The 22,761-nt window shown below is 48.4% G+C and overlaps 1 protein-coding gene across 1 annotated transcript; it reads right to left on the minus strand.

The window, feature by feature from the left end:
- Window positions 1–1,215: 1,215 nt before the first annotated feature.
- Window positions 1,216–21,770, minus strand: tmem198b (transmembrane protein 198b). Its single transcript, XM_040142258.1, has 5 exons — window positions 21,405–21,770; window positions 4,108–4,391; window positions 3,422–4,003; window positions 2,933–3,135; window positions 1,216–2,725 (listed from the first exon to the last, which is right to left on the minus strand). The coding sequence occupies exons 2-5, from the start codon at window positions 4,262–4,264 to the stop codon at window positions 2,573–2,575; spliced, it is 1,095 nt and encodes a 364-aa protein (XP_039998192.1). The 5' UTR covers window positions 4,265–4,391; window positions 21,405–21,770; the 3' UTR covers window positions 1,216–2,572.
- Between the last annotated feature and the right edge of the window lie 991 nt (window positions 21,771–22,761).

Below are 22,761 nucleotides of genomic sequence, written 5' to 3' on the forward strand. Positions count from 1 at the left end.
AAAAAAAAAAGCATGGGGTTACCGGCCTACAGTGACGACATCTCACTCTCCTTTACCGAAATAAATAAAATCAGCAAATAAATACATCCCACTGGAAAAGAACACGTCTCAATTAAATCTGAGTTCCAAGAAAAGAAAAAGAGACTAAATTAAATGATAAAGTGGTGAAATAACCCAAAAAAAAAAAAAATCGTTAGTAAGTGCCGTGTTTTATGTACAAGTTTCACACCGATGCACATGAAAGGGTGGAGGAGTGTTTGGTGGGAGCCAAAATGAGGTCACTCGGGGCGGATCGGGGACGGGATGGAGGGGTGAGATCATGCAGTTCGGTTCCCCAACCCACGAATAAAAACGTACGGTACATTCCCAACCTCCCCACACACATTTGTTTTGCTTTTCCTTTTAAAAAGGTAGAGACGGTACAGTATTCACATGTTCAGTGTTGAGCAAAATGTTGTGTTGTCCCAAATAAAGAAAACCAAAGCACATGATGGACGGAGTGGTTGGTCTAGTACCCGTTGCTATGGCCACCAGTCCGCTTCTTCCATTCAGACCCTCGGAGCCTTATTTACACCGACACCTCAGCCTGGTCTCGTTTATTAACGGTGCTTTTCTGAGATTCTAGAATCGGACGGATCCGACCATTGCAGAGAGGCTATTTTTTTTAGTTTCCTCCCGGCTTCTCCAGTGCTTTTAAAAACTGGTCACCTTTTGGCGGGAAACTCGCCGGGAGGAGGTTGCCGTTCTGTCAGAGCAAACGGAGCTGAGGCTCCGAGGTTTCTCACAACGTCGTGGAAAAAAAAAAAATCACAAGATCTCAAACTCATCTGAATTTAAGGGACACAAAAAAGTGTCAACTAGTCAAGCTGTGGGTAAAACCTGCGGCTTCGCCTCTCCGTGCGTCAACCCTTCAACTCAAATCACGACAGAGGCGACGGACTGCGTGATGGCTAACCGCCCCTTTTGTTCGTGCCGCACACAGATACCGCACCAATCGAGTCACAGTACCGACGCCGTCAGTCACAGCGCCCGAAGAGCACTGATGCAGGGGGCGTCGTCACTTCAGACAAATAATAAAACCTACAGTTATTCTTTTTGGTAAAGAATTTTGACCATGTAAGTACCAAGTCAAAACAAACAAAGGAGATTATATATATATATGTAAACTATTTATTTAATTATTTTATTATTATTATTAAATTCAGTTAGACTTTAAATTTTGATCTGTTGGACTGTATAAAAGCACAAAACAGAAAGAGATTGAAGCTTTATCACGATGACAGACGGTGGAAAGTGTGAAACATCTTTCATTTATGCTTAGGAAATAAAAATATCACTTCTACTCTGCTGAGCAGTGCAAATACAGTTTACACTGCAGCGATGAAATTCAAAATAACTGCACTTTTTCCACACTTGGAAATCCTCAGAATCTCTTTTCCGTACGTACTGGGTGAAATCTCACGAGGTGCCAGTGTAAATATGGCTTTTCTTGGTGTCGGCTGAAAGCAAATCCCCCTCGTACATCCAGGCATCTGTGAAGACAACTCCGCTCCTGTACCTCCTACCCTGCTCGTCGAAGCTCCTTGGCTACCCCCTTCTAAAAAGAACAAAAAAAGTCCTTCTGTGATCACATTTAATGCAAAAACAAGCCGTCTTATCGGAGGTCTGCCAGTAACCGCCCTCCTGTTGCTGACTGGCACAGTCCAAGGAGGGGCAAGGCACCCGTTTAAACAGACTCCCCGGCCTTCGGAGAGAAGTTTGACGCTTGAAGTAGTGTATCGTCCAGCACCGAGGGTGATGAGGGGATTCCCCCTTTAAAAACGACGTTAAAGACACCTCTCCCCATTTCAAAGAGGATTTTTTTTTTAGTCCAGATGGCACAGAAGCAAATAAAGGATCCTGTTTTGCATTTAAGGGCCCCTACTTCCCTTTATATAAGATCCGTGTTGGGCTTTTCAGAGGTCTACAGGCTGAGGAAAAATGGCGGCAGCAGTAGAAACGGCACGCCGCATGAGGGCGACGCTGCATTTTAATTTGTCGTACGATGCCTGTGTTTGAACCTGAGGCGGGTTTGCACCAAAACTCCAATCCCTGATCTGGTTTGACTTGAGACGGTGACGTTGCAGGTCGGGGCCGGGTACAGTAGGCTGCTTCGGGTGTCCACGTCAACCCTCCTGATTGTAGTTGCGGCGTGTATCTGTGGAAGTGCATGCATGCATTTGTGCATTTGAATCTACCGAGAGCCAGTGAAAAGAGGTCAACCAAACCTCTGCACCACACTGACGGCTCCAGCAGGTGTCCGTGAGGAGAGCGGAGCTTTAGCATCTAAAATTTAATTAGTAAAGGGTTAAACGTGTTTGCATTTTGGGTAAATTCAGCCCTAAACATATTTTCATCCTCTTAGGGTTGTGGCTAAACCCAGACGGTATTCAAACCCAGAATCTTAGCATCTATCCCCGGTAGTGGTTCATTTTAGCACAGGCGTGATTACACCCGGGTGGGGTAGTGATTGTAGAGTCACGTATCTCCCTGGTTTATGGTGTGTTCAGGCCTCTGGGAGGTGGAGAAGGGGTCAGACCCGTAGCGAAGGTCCTGCTGCTCCGGCGAGGGGCGTCACGGAGCCGCAGTCGTAGCCCACGTCCACCACATCGTGGGGTCCACCCACCAGCCGTCCCGGGAACGGCTGCGCCTGCACCTGCCGGTCTCGGAAACTCTGGATGTAGCTCTGGAAAAAAAACAAAACAGAGTGGGGTTTAAGACTGAAGGATTTTATATAAATCATTACAAAGAAAGTAACAGCATCTACGGAAATCAGACATGACTTCAAATGCAAGAAACTTGATCCTAGAAAAGGAAAGTGGTTTCTTTCCACCACCACCAAGTTTGCTGGAGGAGGCAACACGCAGCCAACAACAACGTTAAGGCTCCTCACCGGCGAGAGGACGTCCGTGTCGTAGCGGCGGATGGGGTTGGGTTTGCGGCGGTAGGCGGGTTCTGGGTGGAGTTGCTTGGCCTGGTGGTTGTGGTGGGAGGCGGAGCCGTGCTGCTGCTTCTTCTTCTTCTTGTTGCGGTAGCGGTCGTCCCGCTGACGGATCCGCATCACCTGCATCCTCCTCTGTTGCCGGCTAATGATAACTGTGGAGGACGGGGGGAGGTCGATCAGAAAAGAGGGGCTACTGGCCTTCGCCTTGTTTGTTGCCATGTGGAAAAGCTCAAACATCAGTCAGACGATGCTACTGATGAGAAAAATAAATGGGACGACTTCACCTCCGCTCCCTTCCAACCCCTCTCACCACAAAGCCATTATGCTCATTTATAGAGTATTCTACATTTTCCCATCATGCTGTGCACACATAGCTTTGTGCTTTTAAAAGAGTAAATGGAGGAAAAACAGGTAACATGCACCAGAAGTTTTCCTCACCCTTGGTATGGGAGTATCCCTCAGCGGTCACCTTCCACTGGACCATGACACCCAGGAGGGTGAGGGCAGGCCACACCCCAAGCACCACCCATGTCAGCCAACACACAGGCTTGCCAGGCGCCGCCTTCAGCCGCTCGTACATGTACAACACGAGGGCGAAGAGCTCTATGAAGTAGTCCAAAGCCACCGTGATCACTGCTGCGCCGAACACTGCTGTGGACAGCGTGGTGAAGAGACGCTGCCACTGCAGGGTGAGCACGGCAAACAGCATGCCCAGGCCAAGCAGCACGCCAAGGGGCACCCAGACGGAGCGCGGCGGGCTGTCGGAAAGCTCCTCCAGGCCAACCAGGGTGGCCACGGCCACCAGCAGGCCCAGCAGCAGGCCCACCATGAAGAGGCCCACGCTGCGAACCAGCATGGTGACCAGGCCGCAGAGCGTGCCGATGCCCAGGCCGATGCCCACCGAGGCCTCCACGCTCAGCTGGGTGTCCAGCACGCGCTCCTTGTAGCAGAGCATGAAGATGACGACGGAGCCGAACATCAGGCCCGTCAGGAACATCACTGCTTTGAAGCAGCGGTAGCCTGAAAGGAGAGGGAGAAACATACCACGCCGTCAACGGGCCTGCAACTCAACCAGCAGGTCAAACTCGAGAATTTTGCACTCCCAACGAAATTTCACAACTCACCAAAGAAGCAGTAAATGATGCCGAAAAGGCAGCACATCGAGCAGACGACGGAGGGAACCACCTTGTAACGGCCGCCAGAGTCCCCGCAGCCGTCCAGCCGCTCGGGGCTCAGCTCCCGGTCGGGCCGGGCCAGCAGCATCTCCAGGGTGGTCGTCATGGCGAACAGGAGGAGAGAGACGGAGGGGAAAAGAAGGCGGAGAGGAGAGATGGAGGAGGAGAGGCGATCAGGTGGGCGGCGAGGGACAGGGGAGGCTATGGAGCACTGCCGAGCCGCATGGTTTTACCTGCGGATAGAGAATGGAACAGAAGAGGACAAAGAGAGAGGAGGGAAAAGTGAATTTTTTGTCTGACAGCGTGAGAAGCAAACAAACAAGTGTAAAAAACAAAATTGTTATTTTCATTGAAACTAGAGTAAATGGCCATAAGCTCTGACAACCAAGACACACGACATCAGAATCTGTAGTAGAAGCTTCACAAAGTCAGAAACAACCGAATGTAGAAAAAATAAAAATGCAAATGATCGTCTGTCTCAAACAAGATGTCCGCATGTTGATTTTCACAAGAACTGACGGAAACCAAGCAGAAATAAATCTAGAAATGGATTTTAACCATATGATTTGCAAAAACGGACGTCAAGTTTATCCGATTTAAAACCACCTGCATGATCCGAGGGATCAGCATCAGTGCCAGCAACCAAACCCCGGTTAACCCCTCAGTAAAGTGGCTTTCACATTCACAGCGGTGTTAAACAGATTTGGTTTTGTGTCCGCACACGCGCACACACACGCACATGCACACACACACACACACACACACACACACACACACACACACACACCAACAGACACACTAAGTTTGGCATCCCCTGAAGGCGGAAGCAGCGATAATAATAGCTCAGATAACAGCGGGGTGTTTGCGCCGGGTGGACGAGGACGATCTCCCTGCGCGTGATCACGAGGCGTTTAAGGGGAGCGAGAACCGTCCTCCTCCAGGCCACGCGAGCACCAAGCAGAGAAACACGTTTCTCTAATGGTTCTTTGCTTTTCCCAGCTGGCCGAGGTCGCATCGGTCATTCCGTCATTCGTTCCCTCAGCGAAGTCCATCGTTCTTACTTTAGACCGGATTAATGGCCGTTGGGTCTCCTTAAGCAGGGTTCTTCCTAATGCTTTTCTCCCGTCGTGCTGTTGTTGAGTGCCCAGCGAGAGCACGGTGATACTTTTACTTCGGCTTTTTGTTTTTGTGTGAAACATTGCAATGTCTTGCTGTTATTAATAAAGCACTCTCTTATCCATCTGTCTTTAGCTCTCAAGCCCCTTTCCCTCCCTTTTTTTCTCCTCTCTTGCAAACTCATCCGTCGTCCAGTAATGGCTTTTCCTTCGAGCACTTGATGAATAAATTTCCTCCTGGCGCTGTGTTGTTCCGCGAATCCCGGCATTCCTGCTGAATCTCACCTCATCTTTCACCCCGTTTCCCGCTGGCTGCACCACTCCGCTCGCTCCCTTTGTGCTCCACGTTCCCCTCCACGCCCTTTCTAACCTTCCATCAGTCTGTTGCACTCACTGCAACCTCCACACGCTTGGTGCTTAACTTAACTGTATAGTATTGAATGCCGAGACACTGAAACAAACACTGGACTGGATCAAAGCGCCGCTAAAGAGTCGCATAAATGATCGTCTTTATCTAAAAACTGAAAAAGTGCACGTTAGGTTCGATAAAACTGATCAGGGTCAACTCTCCTTTTCTATCTTCTTTCACCCCCCCGGCTCCTTTTGTTCTCTCCATCTCGGGGGTGAGTTCAGTCCAACTGTGGAAGGTTTCTGGGTCAGAGGTGCTTATGCAACTGCCGTCTGGGGAACTTTATTCTGAAATTCATGAGCTCCCCTGCCCCTATCTGCCTCTTCTCCTTTCCTCTCTCCTCTTTGTCCCCTACCTCCTTCCTAAACTCCCCCTCAGTACCGCTTCCTTTCCTTTTCTCTCTCCTTCACGCCATTTCACCTGACTCTGATGCTACTCCCTCTCCTCTCTCCCTTTTCCTCGCTTTTTCTTCACTTTCATCGCTCACTTTCCGTCCTCGCTCTCTAGTTAATTGCCTCCCAAGGGGTCGAGTCATGAAGGAGCAGATAAAAAATTTGTTTGTTTCACGCAGGAGGTTGAGTCTGGTCTGGCATGTCTGTTGGAGGATGAGGAACGCAGACAAAGTGCTTACGTGTCGAGCTAAGTATTAAACCCTTATTACATCTGGCTGCTGCTGCTCTGTATTTGACCTTTGACCCTGCGGTGTCTTCCCTTATGAGCAAGGTTGTTACACCCCTGGAACGCTGACACTCTCCTCTATCAATTCATATACCGTGATACACCGTGATCAGCAGAAAGCCTGGGGGCTGAAATCATTTCATTTCATAAAATCTGCCTATGACGTATAATACCGCAAATTTGACCGCATTTCTGAGCAGCCCAACTTATCCTGAAAATAACTTAAAGGGAGTGAAAACCGGGCAAAAGGGCCTCGGGTTCAGAGGGTTTCAGCCGGGATAACTGCCGTCAGACGGGGAGCAGGGCAGGTAGACGGGAACGTGTCGTCCGTCTCACTTTCCTGCAGGGAAGGTGGCTTTTAAATAACACCGGGCCGGGCAGTCGAAGCTGTGAGCCAGCGTCCACCCGCCGTGGCCTGACCCCGCTGGACAGGCCGAGACGAGAGGGGTCAGTGAACCGCAGAAAAGGATGCAACAAGCGCAGTCGACTGTATGGTCAACGTCTCATTACGCTTCCTACAAAATATGGGATTTTGAATCAGTCTCACACCAGTCACCATTTTTATTCTTTGACCGGAGGGTTAATGCAGCAGCTTCCACTTTATCATAATTCGCTTTATTGCCTCTTTTCTATGTCAACTCACCAACTTCCTTCACTCTAAAATAGGCAGAAAAAAAAGAGAATATTTTCATGTTTTCTTTTTGCTTTTCTAGCATTTTATACTGAAACTATTTTATATCTAAAGTCAAAACATGCATAAAAACAGATGAACGGAAACGTCCTTATTCTAAATAAACAAATTCAACTTTGCTGCTGAAGACGAATGACTGTGTTTTGCATTTGTTGCTGTTTCTGGAGCACTAAGTGTGTGTGTGTGTGTGTGTGTGTGTCTGAGACAGAGAAGCTTCTGCATTTGAACTGAGCCATAACAGAAACAGTCAGTAGGAAATGGTTGATGAATAGTGGAAAAAAAACCCAAAGAATGTCTTGAGAACGAACTCAAGCGCACAAAAGCACACACACACACACACACACACACACACACACACACACACACACACACACACACACACACACAGGCGCAGACACAGACAGACACACACACACGTTCTTTCTACATTTTCATCCCCATTTTCATCCACGCATGTCATATAATAATCATCTTTTTATGGAGGATTAGCAGGCCGCTACTGGGTGACCTTGTGTATGTGTGTGTATGTGTGTGTGTGCAGAAGACTAAGCTGTTTCGTACGCTGCAGATCAAAATGTGTATTTTTTATGTTTGCAGACGGATCATCCTCTGTAAAAAAAAAAGAAAAGAAGAAAAACAGAGAGTAAATAAACAAAAATAAACGGCAGAGGAGTTTCTTCATCTGCTTTTCGAGTCAGCAACAACAACAACGTTCTCCTCCTCCTGCCCTGCTTCCTGTCTGTTGCCATGACAACGGCGGGATGCTGACAGACAGCCGGCAGCCGGGGCCTGGTCCAAGCTCTGGCCAATGGAACAGCGGCTTAAATTCCCATAGCAACAGCGTGAGAGCCAATCAGTGGCCTCATCTGTTCCCTCTGAATGTGTGCATACACGTCAGTGTGTGTGTGAGTGTGTGTGTGTTATAAAAGCAGGTCCTGCTCCTATAGCAACCCTCCTCGCTATTATAAATAAAATATGTCAACACACACACACACGCACACACACACACACACACACACACACACACACACAGTCATAATCATGACGCCACGTGAAGGTTTTTGGCCTCTAGTATCGCTATGGAGCGATGTTTGGTTGTGTTTGTCCTCTTGCACCAGTACGATGGCTTCACGCCGTCCCACTGGTCTACAGGTGGCAGGGACACGGACCTGTGAGGCACCAACTATGACCCACAACATCCCCGGTTCTAGTCCCGGCGACCTCTGTTGCGTATGTTGTCCCAGTCTGTCTCCGCATCTCTCAACGTAGCATGTCAGCTCTGGTCTTGAACGGTCCCCTAGTCGTGCTGCTGTAGGACTAGACTGCCGGGTGACTTCCCATGATGCACCGAGCTCCTCTCTCCTCCTCCACGCATTCATATCCCATCAATGCTCGTCACTAGACCTCTTCTCTCTCTGGCGGCTTGGTGCCCCCCCCGTGTGGCGAGGGCAAAATAACCCGGACTCCCAAAGGTGAACACATGAGCATCATGTCAAAACCGATTGATGAAATGAAAACCAGATGGCACTGCAGTCTGACTATCAGGCCTCTCTGAGAAACAAAACGAAGAGAATCTGAGACGAACCGAGACCAGCGGTAACGACAGAAAAGGCCGTTTAACGGCGTTCAAACTGTCTGCGGGTCAGTCGGTAGGACTGGAGGTTCGCTACTGCTGCTTCCAGCGTTTTAGCCGCTAACTCTTAATCTGTGGATATCTGACACTGACACAAAATGAACTGCTGACCATAAAAAAAAAAAACCACAACAAAAATCCACCAGATGTCAAGAGCATGACTGATCCCAGCGGAATGACGCTGTTGCCGAGACTAAAGGGCAACACAAGCCCATGTGACACAGCATCCAGCGCCCTCTTCTATTGTTTCCTGTTCACGCCCACGCAAATGGGCAGCGTCGGTGTCTGACATCGACACATCCTGGCCACTGAAGCTCGACTACTTCTACTGTGGGGGGGGCGTCAAATGATGCAAAACTACCAGAGATCGTTGCCCTTGTGAGGCAACAAAAAAAGCAAAGCGGGTCCCGAGGGCGGCAACGCGGGAGATGCCGCGTAGCTGCCTAAACCAAAAGCGTAACAGCGACACCATCTCAGACTCGGCTTTTCAGGCTCAGCTCCAAGCCGCTGAAACTCATCGTCCACTAGTCTAAGCGAACGTCTGCTGTCAAACTTCACGTCTAAACGCGCGCTCTGCCTCCGTGACCACCGAGAATCCTGCCTCCACACACGCACACAGTCTCACGCGCCGAGGCGGGAGACGCGATTCATTTTGCATCCGTGCATCCTAACGAGCTACGACCCAGACAGAGAAATGTCTGCAGAGCAAATGAAGGAAGCTTTTTCAAACCGGGTCTGATTACGTCATCAAACGTGGAGACGATCAATACCCCCGTCGACTTTACTCTTTGTTCTCTTCGAATGTGCCAGGAAATTCAAACGTAAGATTTCAAATTCTCTTTCTGCGTCCTCTTTGCCACCTTGATGGTTTCTGATCACTCCCTGTGCACTGAATTCAGTTCCTGCTCGGTGTCCGCAGCCCCGTCATTCGTTAAATCTGTTCACGAAGCGTTCATCTAAAAATATTTCGGTTCCTTTTTGGTAATTAAAGCTTCTCTATGGCGCCCGCCAAAGAGCAGGAATTAGGAAGCCTCAGTAGAAACTGCCCTGCTCCGGACCCATAAACTGTTTTCATTTTCATCAATTCTTTAGGCCGAAAGTCGAGTTGAATCGAAAATGAAGGAAACTATCTGCAGTTTTTTCCTCGCTTTATTGTTTCAAGTAAGATTTTAGGACTGCACGGCTTCTCGAGATGCACATTTCAGCAGTGTGTGTGTGTGTGTGTGTGTGTGTGCACCGGGCGACACCCAGCTGTGTTAATCCCCTCAGACGAGGCCTCCCTGTCGGGGTCGGAGGGTGTCGCTCCCCGACCGAACTCTTCCGTCGTTCAGCTTCAGCCAATAAGACGAAGCCAAACCCCCGTGACCTCATCAGCGATTGTCTGGCCGGCCATATGTTTTAACATGTTCTCCTACTGCTTGTATCAACCTGGTGTACGAAAAACAAACAAACGAACAGCAACAACAACAAAAAGCACTGGGGTGGTCAGAAGAACTGAGCCGTGGCCTGAAATACTGAAGCCACGTTCAACTCTGACCCATTTTCGTCGGCGTTTTCCTACAAACTGGACGATTGAGACCAAATTTCTGTCGACTCCAAACCATGGAACACGTCAGGAGAGATGGAAACTAACCAGTTACATTCACTCAAGTGCTGCACTACTACAACTGAACCAATGATCCAACCAATCGATCAGCTGACTCGCAGAGAATTAAAACAACTATCTTGACAATCAATCGCTTGTTGAAGTTATTAGTGATGCGAACACATCAGACAGACTCTGGTTTCAGCTTCTTGAATGTGAGTATCATTGGAACCGAATATCTTTGGGTTCTGGACTGTTGTCGTGGAGATGTTATTTTTTGTCACTGCTTCCTGACATTATATCTAAACGTAACTAAGCCAATATCGAATAATAATAATACAGAAAATAATATGTTGCAGTTTTAAGTTGTAGGTTCTGGTATTTTACTGCATTTTTAAATTGAGTATTTGAAGACGTTTGACTTTTCCTCCACTTCATTTATTTCCCTGCACAAGTTGCCGCTTGCTTTGCAGATTCAGATTTTACACTAAACATGACATGAGATCTCACGGTGGCGTGAAAACCATCTCTCTTTGGCTTTCCTTCATTTGATTATTGGTACTTTTACTCTAAGGAGTTGAGTACATTTTCATTACGTCACGTTTCAGAGGGTTTGTAACTCAGCTCCCGTAACCAAAAGAAACTCACATGAGCAGAGGCGGTGAAAGTGGAAAGAGTTCGGAGGAAGATAAAACCGAAAAAGTAAAGAGATACAATGAAAGAGATAGAAAAAGGAGAGGGAAAAGAAAAGACGCCTTCCCACCGTGTTGTGTTACAGCCTCAGGGTGCATTACTCCCCGCAGTTCAGCTCCTTGCCCCATGTCTTTGCACTGGCGATGATTCAAAACAAGAGAAACACACACTCACAAACTTCCCTGTGTCAAAAACAGGTACAACATGGGAAAAAAAAGAACGCAGGCGCACAGTGAAGTGAAAAAGTCTGCTCACATTCGTACGAACATTGAACTTCCAGCTCCTGAACTTCAGCATCTTGTTTAGCTTAATACTTAGAAAATCATTCATTCCTTTCGTGAGCGTGAACGTTTGGGAAAACGCATGAAAAAGCTCGTAAAACAAACGACATTAAAATCAACCACTGTTGTGCTTCACACCAGACTAAACTCTTCAAACGTGTAAAACAACATGTTTCCACTTGACTTGGAATCATCTATTCCGACAACCACCAGAGACCAGACCAACCAGGAAACATTTAACTTAATTCACAATCACTGAGCATCCTGTTCCGTCTCTCACTCGTTTTATGAGCACAGAGACAAAGTATGGATGTTGTTACATAAAATGACATTAACACTTAAAATAAATATAGACTTGAATAATATTTAAAGCGATCACTATTGCCTAACAACAAAACAAAACTGGAATTGATTTTGACGACAAAATACGATCATATGGCCACGATGCTCTTCCACTGAAAGCCAATAACTGATCATTTTGAGATATTTCCCAGCCCTGCATCCAGATAACGACTTAGTGGCAAGTACAATCTGACCTCCAGTCACAAAGTGCAACGGACTGAGCCGAATCTCCTCCTCTCTCCGTCACTGACCTGGGAAATCTGCCGGTGCGACCGAGGCTGCAACATGTTCCCGTCCAAAAACCTCTTCCCTCCGAATGCCGGCAGTTTAATGAGAGAATGAGCCGGAGCGCGCGGTGCGGGACAGACGCCTCCCTGTCACTCGGTGTCATGCACAAGCCGTCCAAGGTAACAGGCTGGCGGGTGAGCTGCCAGCGTCCCGCCGCTCGCAGCGGAAGACCGAGTGTGTCACCGGTTTTCACGTGTCAGCTTCCGGGACGGAGACAGCCAGGGAGAGGGGCTGCTGTCGTCAATCGCCCTGCCGATGACCTGGCACGCCAGCTGCCATCCCTCGGCGCGGGTCAGTCAATACCGGCCGGGGGTTGCTGTGGAAACGTGACAGCGTGCAGGGGAGGTTGTGGCTGATGGCAGCAGCATCGTGACGTGTGTGTGTGTGTGTGTGTGTGTGTCTCATCACGTGTCTCACTGACAAAAGGCAGGTCAAATTGGTCAGGACACGACGGGACAGGACAGCACGGCACAGCCCCAAGAACAGCAGCTCAACGTGACGCAGAAAACCTGCTGCCCAGGGAAGGCTGGGAATAAAAACCACTTCAGAGAAAACACAGGGGACGGTCGAGAGAGAGTCTTCCTTCGTCCTCACCCCAGCTTCTGCCTCTCACGGAGACGGACGTACATTTTGCTGAAAGATAAAGCCTTAGTGATCTTTCAGAAAACCGACAAGATCTCTGAACAACATTTCCTGTTGTGAAGGTTTTCAGACACCGGTCTGTCCGTCTGGATCCAAAAAATGACTCTGTCTGCTGCACAATAAAAAAAGAAGACTCATACCCATTTGCCCAGTGGCAGCTCAGTTTGAAAATCCATTAAAGATCGTAGGAGAACAATGCAAATCCCTCGGATTTTGAGTAAGTTCCGTATATAAACAAAGAGGCTGCCCCATAGAGCTCTGATTGCTGAGTTAGAAAGATGCAAATCAGAATCTCTAATTGTTCAGCATCTTCGGAAAGCAGCAGAGGAGAGGTGTTTTTTCTGACATCTAAATAAATGTAAACAAACGGACAATGAGTCTCTGTGCTTATCTTTTTGTTTCTGCTAAAAAACGTGTACCTTTCTCGTCGAAAACAGCTGCGGTGATCGAGATGATCAGACGACGAAGGCGTTCAGAGACCGAGGCTTCGCGTCCGCCTCCAAATCCACACCGCACAGAACAAGAGCAACACTTGTTCAGACGCATGTAGTTCGCAGCACTCGTCGGCTCTCACCCACAAACACCGGCACGACTCTGCGAGGATTAGGCACGACCGCCGGCGCCGAGAGGCCGAGGCGTTCTCACACCTCCTCAGACTCTCGCTGAGCAGGTTACATAAGGCTGAGAGTGAATGGGCTGCTCCACTTATGAAACCACGTGTGGCTGCTGCCACTTCCTCCGATTGGGCAGAATTTGGAGAATGTGCTGATGGGGAAACGGTGTGAAGAGGAGGAGAGCGGCAGGAGCAGCAGGAGGAGGAGGAGGGGGAGGAGGAGGGGGAAGACACTGAGGTCTTTGTCCATGTCAGACTCTGTTTTCGCCCTGACAGACAAACTATTTCAGTCTACGAGATGTAAAAAGCTAATGAAACATCCCGAGTTCCCCGAGCTCGAGCTGACACCTTGAAATGTGTAGTTTTCTCCAACTACCAGTCTAAAACTCGGAGATATTCAAATTACAATGATGAAGGAAGATGCGAGAAGCCTTTAAGTTTGAGAACCTGCAACGAGGGAATGTTAAACAATCGATCAATCGATCAATCGATCGGCGAAGCCGTTCCAACCAGCCTGGGTGTTGGAAAACCCTCCTACCAAGAGGACGTCTGTGTTAACACTGAGCTCAGTCTGGTTGGAGACCACGAGTTGTCAGACGTAGTTTCAGTGGAATTTCAACGACTATATGTCAGTGTGAAACAAGTCCTAGTCACCAACTAGGGCTTGGACTTGGAAAGCTTGTACTAGAGTCAGACACGAGATTCAACTGCTTAAGGCTTAAAAACAAAACAAATTCAAGTTTCGGATTTTGACCCGTTAATATCACGGCCACACACACTGAATATTTCAATACGGGGCTACTGCGTTGAAAGGACTTGATCTCAGCGATGGTCGTCTCATTTTAGTGGTCAACATTCAGACCAGAGAGACCTGCATCGTCGCTTAAAAATTTGCGTACCGATGCTGAGACCTGCCCAAAAAGGCTTAAGAGCTGCTGTAAAGGCCTCAAACGGTGCCAAACTCCAGTCCAGTTCTGTACCGGTTGCTAATGGCGAAGAGACCTAACAGACACCAAAAGTTGCCACTGTGCCTCACCCTGGCAGGACTAAGTGTTAGATGTTCGAACGTGAACCTTCACGTTCACACGCCGCCGCGTCCCACCGAACCGGGATCGAGGATACAAGCCTCTGACGTCTTCTCGCCGATCACTGCCACATCCGGGCGCCGCTGATAATCCGCCTGTCTGTGCGGTCTGCTCACGGCAGACGCAAAGATAATGAGATTCGGGCGGACGGTGTGCGGCCTGGAGGCGAGGCCGGGCGCGCTCCGGACGGACAGCAGGTCTTTCACGGTGACTCAGGCTTGTCACTCAAGCTTTCTGTCCGCGTCAACCTTCACAATCGTGAAAGACGACGGTTTGCTCTTTCGATTGTTGTTGTTTTGTTTTTTTGTTGGTTTTTTTCAGGACTTCTAGGAACTAAAAACCCCCGTTTGTCTACTTTTAGGTGACGAGTCAGTCTTGCGTAACTGCCACCCTCCTACAACAAAGGCCTCTTCTCTATTTCACACCAGCTTAATCCTGCTGCTCAGCAGGACTGAACACTCCCTAATCACGCCGCTGCCCCCCCCCCCGGTCCACCACCGCCCGGAGGGAGCCGCTCAGGAATATCAATGATGTTTGTTCCCATGGAGGAGAAACTGAACACAGAGTGAGAGAAGCACTGGGGATCCGAACAGCTGCTGGGGGAAAAACAAACAAACAAACAAACAAACAAAAAAACGAAACAACCGAAGTGTAGTGTCGTTCTTTGAGGTGTGATGTCAGGAAATCTGCAGAGTTTGACACCGAAGGTCCAAGAGAGAAAGAGAGACGATGCTCGTGAACACGACGGCCGTTCTTTATGAGAAAGTGCAGTTCATGCACCAGGATGAGCACAAGTTTTTCTTTAAACTCCAGCTGCCGTCTCCCCAAATCAAGACAAGACCCCATTTACTGCCATTAGAGCAGCTGTGATAGGAAAACCCAGTGGTATCAGACCGTCGTGTGATTTCTGTCCGATTCCTGGAAAAGGGGGTCGTAAGCTCTTAAAAAAAAAAAAAAAAAAAAAAACGGACAATTTTGGCCGATTCAGAGCCTCGGTTCCCAGAGGACGGGACACATTTGTCCCTCTCCATCTGCGACTTAGGTGGACAACACAGGTTTGGTTGCAGATGGAGCAGAGAGCAGTCACGTTAAAGTCTACGAAATAAAAAAAAGGGTGGAAAAAACCCCCCAAAAAAACGGCCTAACCTTCCCTTTAGGTTTAGAAAGAGACACTGTTGTCAGGTGCAGTATATCAGACTGTTGTTGGCCTTCAATCAAATGATCATCATTGGGGGGGTAAAAATCAAACCATGTTGAGGTGGGGGGCTACTGCCCACAGGCCAGTGACAGGAGTCTCTCCATACGATTATCGTGTGTGTAGGGTCCCAAACCTCAGGTTTCAGAACAGTTCCGTAAGAAACACCTGTTTCATTCCTACAGATGATGGTTTCAGCACGATGTCTCTACAGTTCTCAAGCATAAATAAATAAACTATAAGCCTGTGAACACCAGAAGCCTGCAGATAAACTCTGTTCAAGTTTAACAGCTTGTGAAAGGCACTGAGCAAGGTCGCAGCCCCAAAAAAAAAGGCTGTGGACAGACAGTTTACAACAGGACGACAAAGTCTGCTCACAAAGCGTAACTGTCCCGTATCTTACCTGTAGAGAAGAAACCATAGCCGCCAAACAAAGAACCAGAGAGGAAGTGTTTGAAAGAACAAGAAGCACAGCGAAGACAGAACAACCGCCGACAACTGATGCATCATCATCATGACCTCAGAAAACCAATTTACCACCAAGACTCCATCATTATAGAGGCTAATTTAATAATCCATTTAAATGTGGATGAATTATTCATTTTATTCACATTACGTGTCAGAAACGAACCACAAACGCAACCGTGTCCTGATGTTCGGCTAATGAGAAAACCAAATGAAGCCAATCAATGTCTGCAGTTACACTTAATTACACGCAGGCGCACGTGCGGGAACAACCCACGATCCTCCGCGTTCGCCCTCACGCGCCAGCTCTGGTGACACCTCGGCCCGTGCGATCGCACGGCGGGAGGGTCGATGGCACTCGCAGGGTTCCCAAACGTGAGGAGCTGTGATCATCGGCTGCCGCCAACACGATTATTTCCGGCTTCGCTGCTTCGGCTGCTGTGAGTAATCAGCAGAGCAGCATTTCCATTTTTCCACTTCAGAGAGTCTAGGTCGGGCTCTGTGCTCGCCCTGAGGTCACAGAGGAGGTCATGTTAAACAATTTTGGCTCAGCCAGTGTTGTTTGTTTTTTTTTTTTTTTTCCAGATCACGTCGTCCTCCTCAGCGGGAAGAGCCTGATGAAGAGATGCTGGAACTGGTTGCGAAGATGGAAAAAGCTTAAATCACCCGACGCAAGACTCATCAGAGCTGACACAAGTGAAAAGCGCGTCCAAGTGCGATGGATGAAGGTCAAGAGCAGCACGTGTTGAACGCTGACGACGGGGACAGGTTGGAAACCGACGCCCGAGAGCCGCGGACCTCCAGGGCCTGAGGGGAAGGACGGGTCAGACGAGATATTGACGGCATATCAGGGGCCAGATCAATCCATTAATTAATTATGAAATCTAAACTTCAAGCGCTTTATGGGTCCGGCTGCTCCAGTGTGAGGATTCTCCATTTCGTATGATCGCAAACGGATTTTCTTTGAGTTTTGGACCATCAGTCAGAAAAACAAGTGGAGACGTCGCCTTGTCCTCTCTAGGAAACTGTGATGGACTACGTCAATACTTAAGTTCATCATTTCATGTGAATTAATAATCAACAAACAAAGATAATCGTTACTTAGGCAGTGAGGCACAGTGTAATACTGCTTGAAAACAATGTTCATTAGGGCGTGAAAAGAAATAAGTACAAATTGTGCATAGTTTTAGGATATTTCATCAGGTTTTAAAGACTTTTAATGATTGTTTTGATAATATATTGTCTTTTTAATCAATAATTGATCAATTGTTTCATCTATAAAATGTCAGAAATAGTAGAAAATGTATGTAACAAGATGTCCTCTTCTGTCCGACCAGCAGCCCCAAAAAAAATCAAAAAATATTCATATCTACAAAGAAATGAAACAGAGAAAATGACCTAATCTTTCTATTTTCTATCAGCTGACAAACAATTAATCTACTACTTTTTCAGAACTAGTCTACATACGACCTTGCTTTCTGCATGAACATACACCATATGTATCGAGAAAGCCGAGCAGGATTTCTGGATAAAATAATCCGGAATCAAAAAACCAGGAGATTTATAACTAAATTTTGCCTGTTTTGCAGAAGACTCCAGACTCCTCTCAGGCCGCCCAGTCTGCCTCTACGCACCTGTCGGCTCCGACAACAAGCTCTAATTCCTTGAACAAACATCTGGCCCACAGCAGCCCGCAGGCCTCGGCTCGCTGCTTGAGACTGCGCACTAATTAGCTCGAGTCGGTGAGCCCGTCTTCCCCGTTGGACCCCGAACGCCTCGGAGCAAACTCTGACATGGGCACGGTGCTTCCTGCGGCTTCTCGGGCTCCCGCTCATGCTGGTGGGAAAAGCAACACGGCAGCAAAACGCAACGTGTTTTCATCAGCAGCTGAAGCTCGTCGATAAGGTCCAACTCAATCTGCCCGGTCAGTTCGTGCACTTTGGGAATATGTCACCGATTCTGCAGTAAAACGTCATGAGAGAGTCCAGTGGAAAAAAGTAAAAGTGCAACTAGACTCAAGTTCCACACTTCCCGCCTGCCTGAGAATATTTTTTCTGTATCTATCATCACTCATTTCTCCATTGCGGAAGTCTGCTGCAGCGCAGTTAGAGCCGAGAGGCAACCTGCCGTTCATCGGATCACAGTGAAGCTGCTGCAGACAGAACAAACTCAGCCTTCTCCACATCAGACTCAGACAGCACGGGGTGGGGGGGTGGGCAGCACCAAGCAGGAGATGTTGATCCACTAGTAGATCTGAGGAGTCTTGTTGTGGCATTTTCATTCCCCGCGGCGGGCTGCGGAGCTCGGGCTGTGCCGCCTGACTGAGCTGATAAGACGGCGGCCTGACACACCGGGTGAATACACAAAGAGCACGCAGAGCCAGCTCCGGGTCTGTGGGGGTTTTTTTTTTTTTAAAATCAGGCAGCCGCTCCGAGTGCCTGAGCAGAAACTCCCCCTCACGTCCTCTCACTGTTTCATAACGTCAGGCTGTGAAGTTCAAAACACGCCCGGGGTTGTTTCTGTGATGGAATGCCGTCGTTCGCTCTCCCCTCACCTGCCTCGCCTGCCTCGGGTGGCGGAGTCCTACACTTCCCAGAATGCCTTTCAGTGACCTCCAGGGAGCATGAATCCACTCATCTTTCACTGGGTTGTATGAGAACAGTTGCTGCCTTTGAACCACTCTCATGGTGTAGTATTTTTCAGTATGGGACTATCACTATATGCTAGATGTTTAGATAGTTTACACTGTTGCTAGTTGAATGACAATACAATGGACATCAATAAAAATATTTGAATAAAATTTTTGTTTAAAAAAAAAAAAAAACGGACACTGACTTTCTCTTTTTCAAAAAAGCTCGTTGTCATTCTGGGAACGAGAGAAGGTTCGACAACAGGGGTTGTCCCCACTTGAAGGCACCACGACGCCAAACCCAACGACGTTTTAGATCGCTGGGACAATTTCTGCTACCACATAACATCTGGACATAGACGTAACAATAACAACGGACTACATGTCCACGTCCCAACACTAGACAGTCATGCAAATATTTGGCGCTCACACGATCTGCCTACCGTTCACCCGTGTAACAGGAGCCTGCCCTCAGCAATTTGACCCCAGTTTAAGTCCCTTCACCTAACCCTGTACGAGCATTTGGTGCATGCGAGCGTTTGTTTAAATACACTCACTTTATTGGGAACACCTGCACACCTGCTTCTTCGTGCAGTTACCCAGCCAGCCAATCACGCGGCAGCAGTGCAGTGCGTAAAACCACGCAGGTAACGGGCGTCAGTCAATGTTCACGTCAAACATCAGGACGCGGAGAAAATGCGATCTGTGATCGTGGCAGGATTGTTGGTGCCAGACGAGCCCGTTTGAGTTTTCCTGAAACTGCTGATCTCCTGGGTTTTTCAGACTCAACAGTCTCTAGAGTTTTTACTCAGAACGGAGCCAGAAACTAAAAAAAAAAAAAACATCCAGTGAGCAGCCGTTCATGTTGATGAGAGAGGTCAGAGGAGAACGTCCAGACTGGTTGGAGCTGACAGCAGGTCCACGGTAACTCAGGTAACTGCTCTTTACAACTGTGGTGAGTAGAGAAGCATCTCAGGGTAAACAACACGTCCAACCTAGAGGTGGATGAGCTACAACAGCAGAAGACCACGTCGGGTTCCAGTCCTGTCAGCCGAGAACAGAAACCTGAGGCTGCGGTGGGAACGGGATCACCAAAACTGGACAGTTGAAGGCTGGAAAACGTAGCCTGGTCTGATGGATCTGGATTTCTGCTGAGGCTGCGGATGGTGGGATCAGAATTTGGCATCAAAAGCATGAATCCATGGACCCAACCTGCCTTGTGTCAGCAGTCCACGCTGGTGGTGGTGGTGTGATGGTTTGGGGAATGTTTTCTTGACCCGCTATGGCTCCTTAATACCAATCAATCAGGGTTTTAATGCCTCAGCCTGTCCCTGACCACGTGCTTCCCTCCATGGCCACAGTTTACCATCTTCTAATGGCTACTTCCTGCAGGATAATGCTCAGTATGTCACAAAGCAAAAGTCATCTCAAACTGGTTTCCAGAACAGCACGGTGGGTTGGATTTCAGCGGCCTCCACAGTCACCAGATCTGGATCCAGCAGAAAGCTTTTGGGACGTGGTAGAGCAGGAGACCGGCAGCTTGAATGTGCAGCTGACAAATCTGCATCAATGATGTGACGCAACCACGTCGACATGGAGCAGAATCTCAGAGGAGAGTTTCCAACATTTTGTGGAATCCAGGCCCCGAAGACCTGAGTTTGTTCTGAGCGCAAATGGAGGAGCTACCCAGTATCAGCGTGGTGTTCCTAATAAAGTGCTCACTGAGTGTATATTGCCACGCCACCAAATGAAAACGTTGCCTTTCCAGTGGACAGGACGCACATACAGAGGGTCACAGCTGAACGTCACCTGGCTCTGCAGAAAGGGCCCTTCTCAGACCGGGGCCTACGTCGTCTCCTCATTGTTCCTCATAGCTTCAAATGAATAGAATGAAGATTAGACCCAACTCAACCTGCTGGGAGAAACTCCCAGCCGTGTCTCCAACCTCCGGAGCTTCTCACACGTTTCCATGAACAAAAAAACCCCAAAAAAACCAAAACACATTAAAAGCCCCAGACTCCCGCTTCGTCCAGGAACTCATCAAGTTATCTGGTTAACTTGAGTTAAACCCAGAACAGGTCTCTAACATGGGCTGCACCTAATGACTATTTTCCTTTTTGATTAGTTTATACATTTTCATTTTTTTATGATCGATGGTGATGACATGCTGAAAAATGCCCACGGTGACTTGTACGAATCCCCTGGTTTTGTCCGACCAACAGTCCAGAACCCAGAGATCGTCCATTAACAACGATATACAACGCTGGGAAGCAGCAAGTCTTCACATTTAAGACGCTGAAACCAGAGACTGTTTGCATGTTTTGTTGATTAATTCCCGTCGATTGACTTATCCAGTAACAGACTAATCATTTAAGCACCCGTAATTCCAAATTTAAGCAGGATTTAATAAATCCAGTTGTCCAGATGACTCCAGATGAATCCAAAAACGAGTCGCTAAGGAAGAACAATATTGCAAAATTAAAAAAGCCTATAACTGAATTATTACTTCTACGCTCTTAAATATGAGGAAACCAGGATTAACCTAATCTCAGACTGGTTTGAGACCCCTTCAGGGACCCCTGGGAGAGCCTGAACTCCACCACTGGTCTGGACATAACACTCTTTGGTAAACACGGCATCCATTCATCCACTCATCCACTCATGCGTTACACCAAGAAGCAACTGACTCTGACTCGATGGTTGACCATCCGGATCAGACACCGCCGAAGCCCGCTGACCTCGATTGGAGCCGAAATATTCCGGATTTGAGCCCGGTGCCGTCGCCTTAAAGAGGCCCGGTCCCGGTCCCGTCAGAAACCGCCGGTTTCATGATGTTTGGGAGCAGGTGTGTGCGTATGTTGAGACAAAAGAGACGCACCGTGCGCGTTAACCGGCCACTCACCATCATCCCCGGCGGGTCGACGCGCCTCGTCCGCGTTCACATGACGGCAAAAGCGGCCTCCCGGGCCAGAAACACCGACCATTTTTCAACGCGTTCGTCCCCGACCTGGGTGTATTCCCGTCGGCGTGGAGCTCCTTCTCTCCCCGGCAGCCTGAAGGGCGGAGGATCCCGAGTTACATTGCCGGATATAAAGCAGGGCTGCGCGTGTAAATTGGACATAAGCCGTTGCGCCGTCCAGGCTCCGGTCTGGACGGATGGATGGATGGATGGATTTGGGGGGAGGGGGGAGCCGCCGGTGCCTCCGCTGCAAAAAATGACGAGCCCAGACTTGTCGGAGCAGAGCAAAGCCCGCATCGCGTCGACTGACTGTCGGCGGTGGGGGTGGAGGAGTCCGCAGCGGCTCCTCCTCCGAGCTTTTAAATACATCCACAAATACACCGAAGTTCACTCTGAGTAACGTTGGAACAATAATAATCATAATAATAATTATGATTATTATTGTTCCGAGGTTCCTCACGAACCTCACAGGAAGCACAGGACTCCCGGCGTTTTCGCAGGGTTTTCTGCCACATGCAGCCTGTCATGTGCGCTGGTGGGATGTAACCAAGTACCGTACTTAAGCGCGGCTCGTTACTCGAGTAACTTCTACCGAAACGTGCCAATGGCGCCACGTGAAAACACTCCGTTACAAGCAACGGTCCCGCATTTCAAATCCCATGCAAGTAACAGGTCGAGTGGTGTCAGCGCGCGATCTTAGTCCAGTGGGTCCCAGCCTAGGGGTCGGGGCCCCCCGAAGGGTCACCGGATAAACCCCAGGCCTTTACCAACTGGCTCAATCTGCAACGACGTGATGTTTTGTGGAATCTCTGGCTTTAAAATTTTAATCAAAAGAAGTAACTAGTAACTAGAGTCGTCAAGTAGGTGTGGCGGAGTAAATGGTGCAGTATTTCCCGGTTTAGTGGAGTGGAAGTAAAAAGTAGCATCAGATGGAAGTTCTCAAGTACAGCACTCGAGTAAATGTACTTAGTTACATTCCACTCCGGCCAGTTACTTCTCAGGTTAGGTTTTTACACACAAAACACAAGCTCGCCTCAGAAATCACTCAGTCGTCGTGGATTAGCAGTATCCGGTAACTAAAATGAGACTCGCGGGATCAAAACGTGACCAAAACCATAACAGCACATAGAATAATACAGGTGTGGGTGTTGCTTCACTATGGTCCGTCGGGTAAATGTTGAACCGTGAGAGAGTTGCTCGGAGAATGAAGCCACTGGAACCTCATTTTATCTTTTATATTTCATATGTTTGTTTGTTTTTTTGCAGCGCTTGTGGCAGCAGCACTGCAGAGGCAGGTGAG

This window comes from Xiphias gladius, chromosome 13 (assembly GCF_016859285.1).
Source record: "Xiphias gladius isolate SHS-SW01 ecotype Sanya breed wild chromosome 13, ASM1685928v1, whole genome shotgun sequence".
NCBI lineage: Eukaryota > Metazoa > Chordata > Actinopteri > Istiophoriformes > Xiphiidae > Xiphias > Xiphias gladius.

Coding starts and splice junctions, on each gene's coding strand:
- tmem198b (XM_040142258.1), bottom strand. CDS start 4,264: ATGACGACCACCCTGGAGATGCTGCTGGCCCGGCCCGACCGGGAGCTG. Junction 4,004..4,107: donor CATCATTTACTGCTTCTTTG/GTGAGTTGTGAA, acceptor CTCTCCTTTCAG/GCTACCGCTGCTTCAAAGCA. Junction 3,136..3,421: donor GGGATACTCCCATACCAAGG/GTGAGGAAAACT, acceptor CGTCCTCCACAG/TTATCATTAGCCGGCAACAG.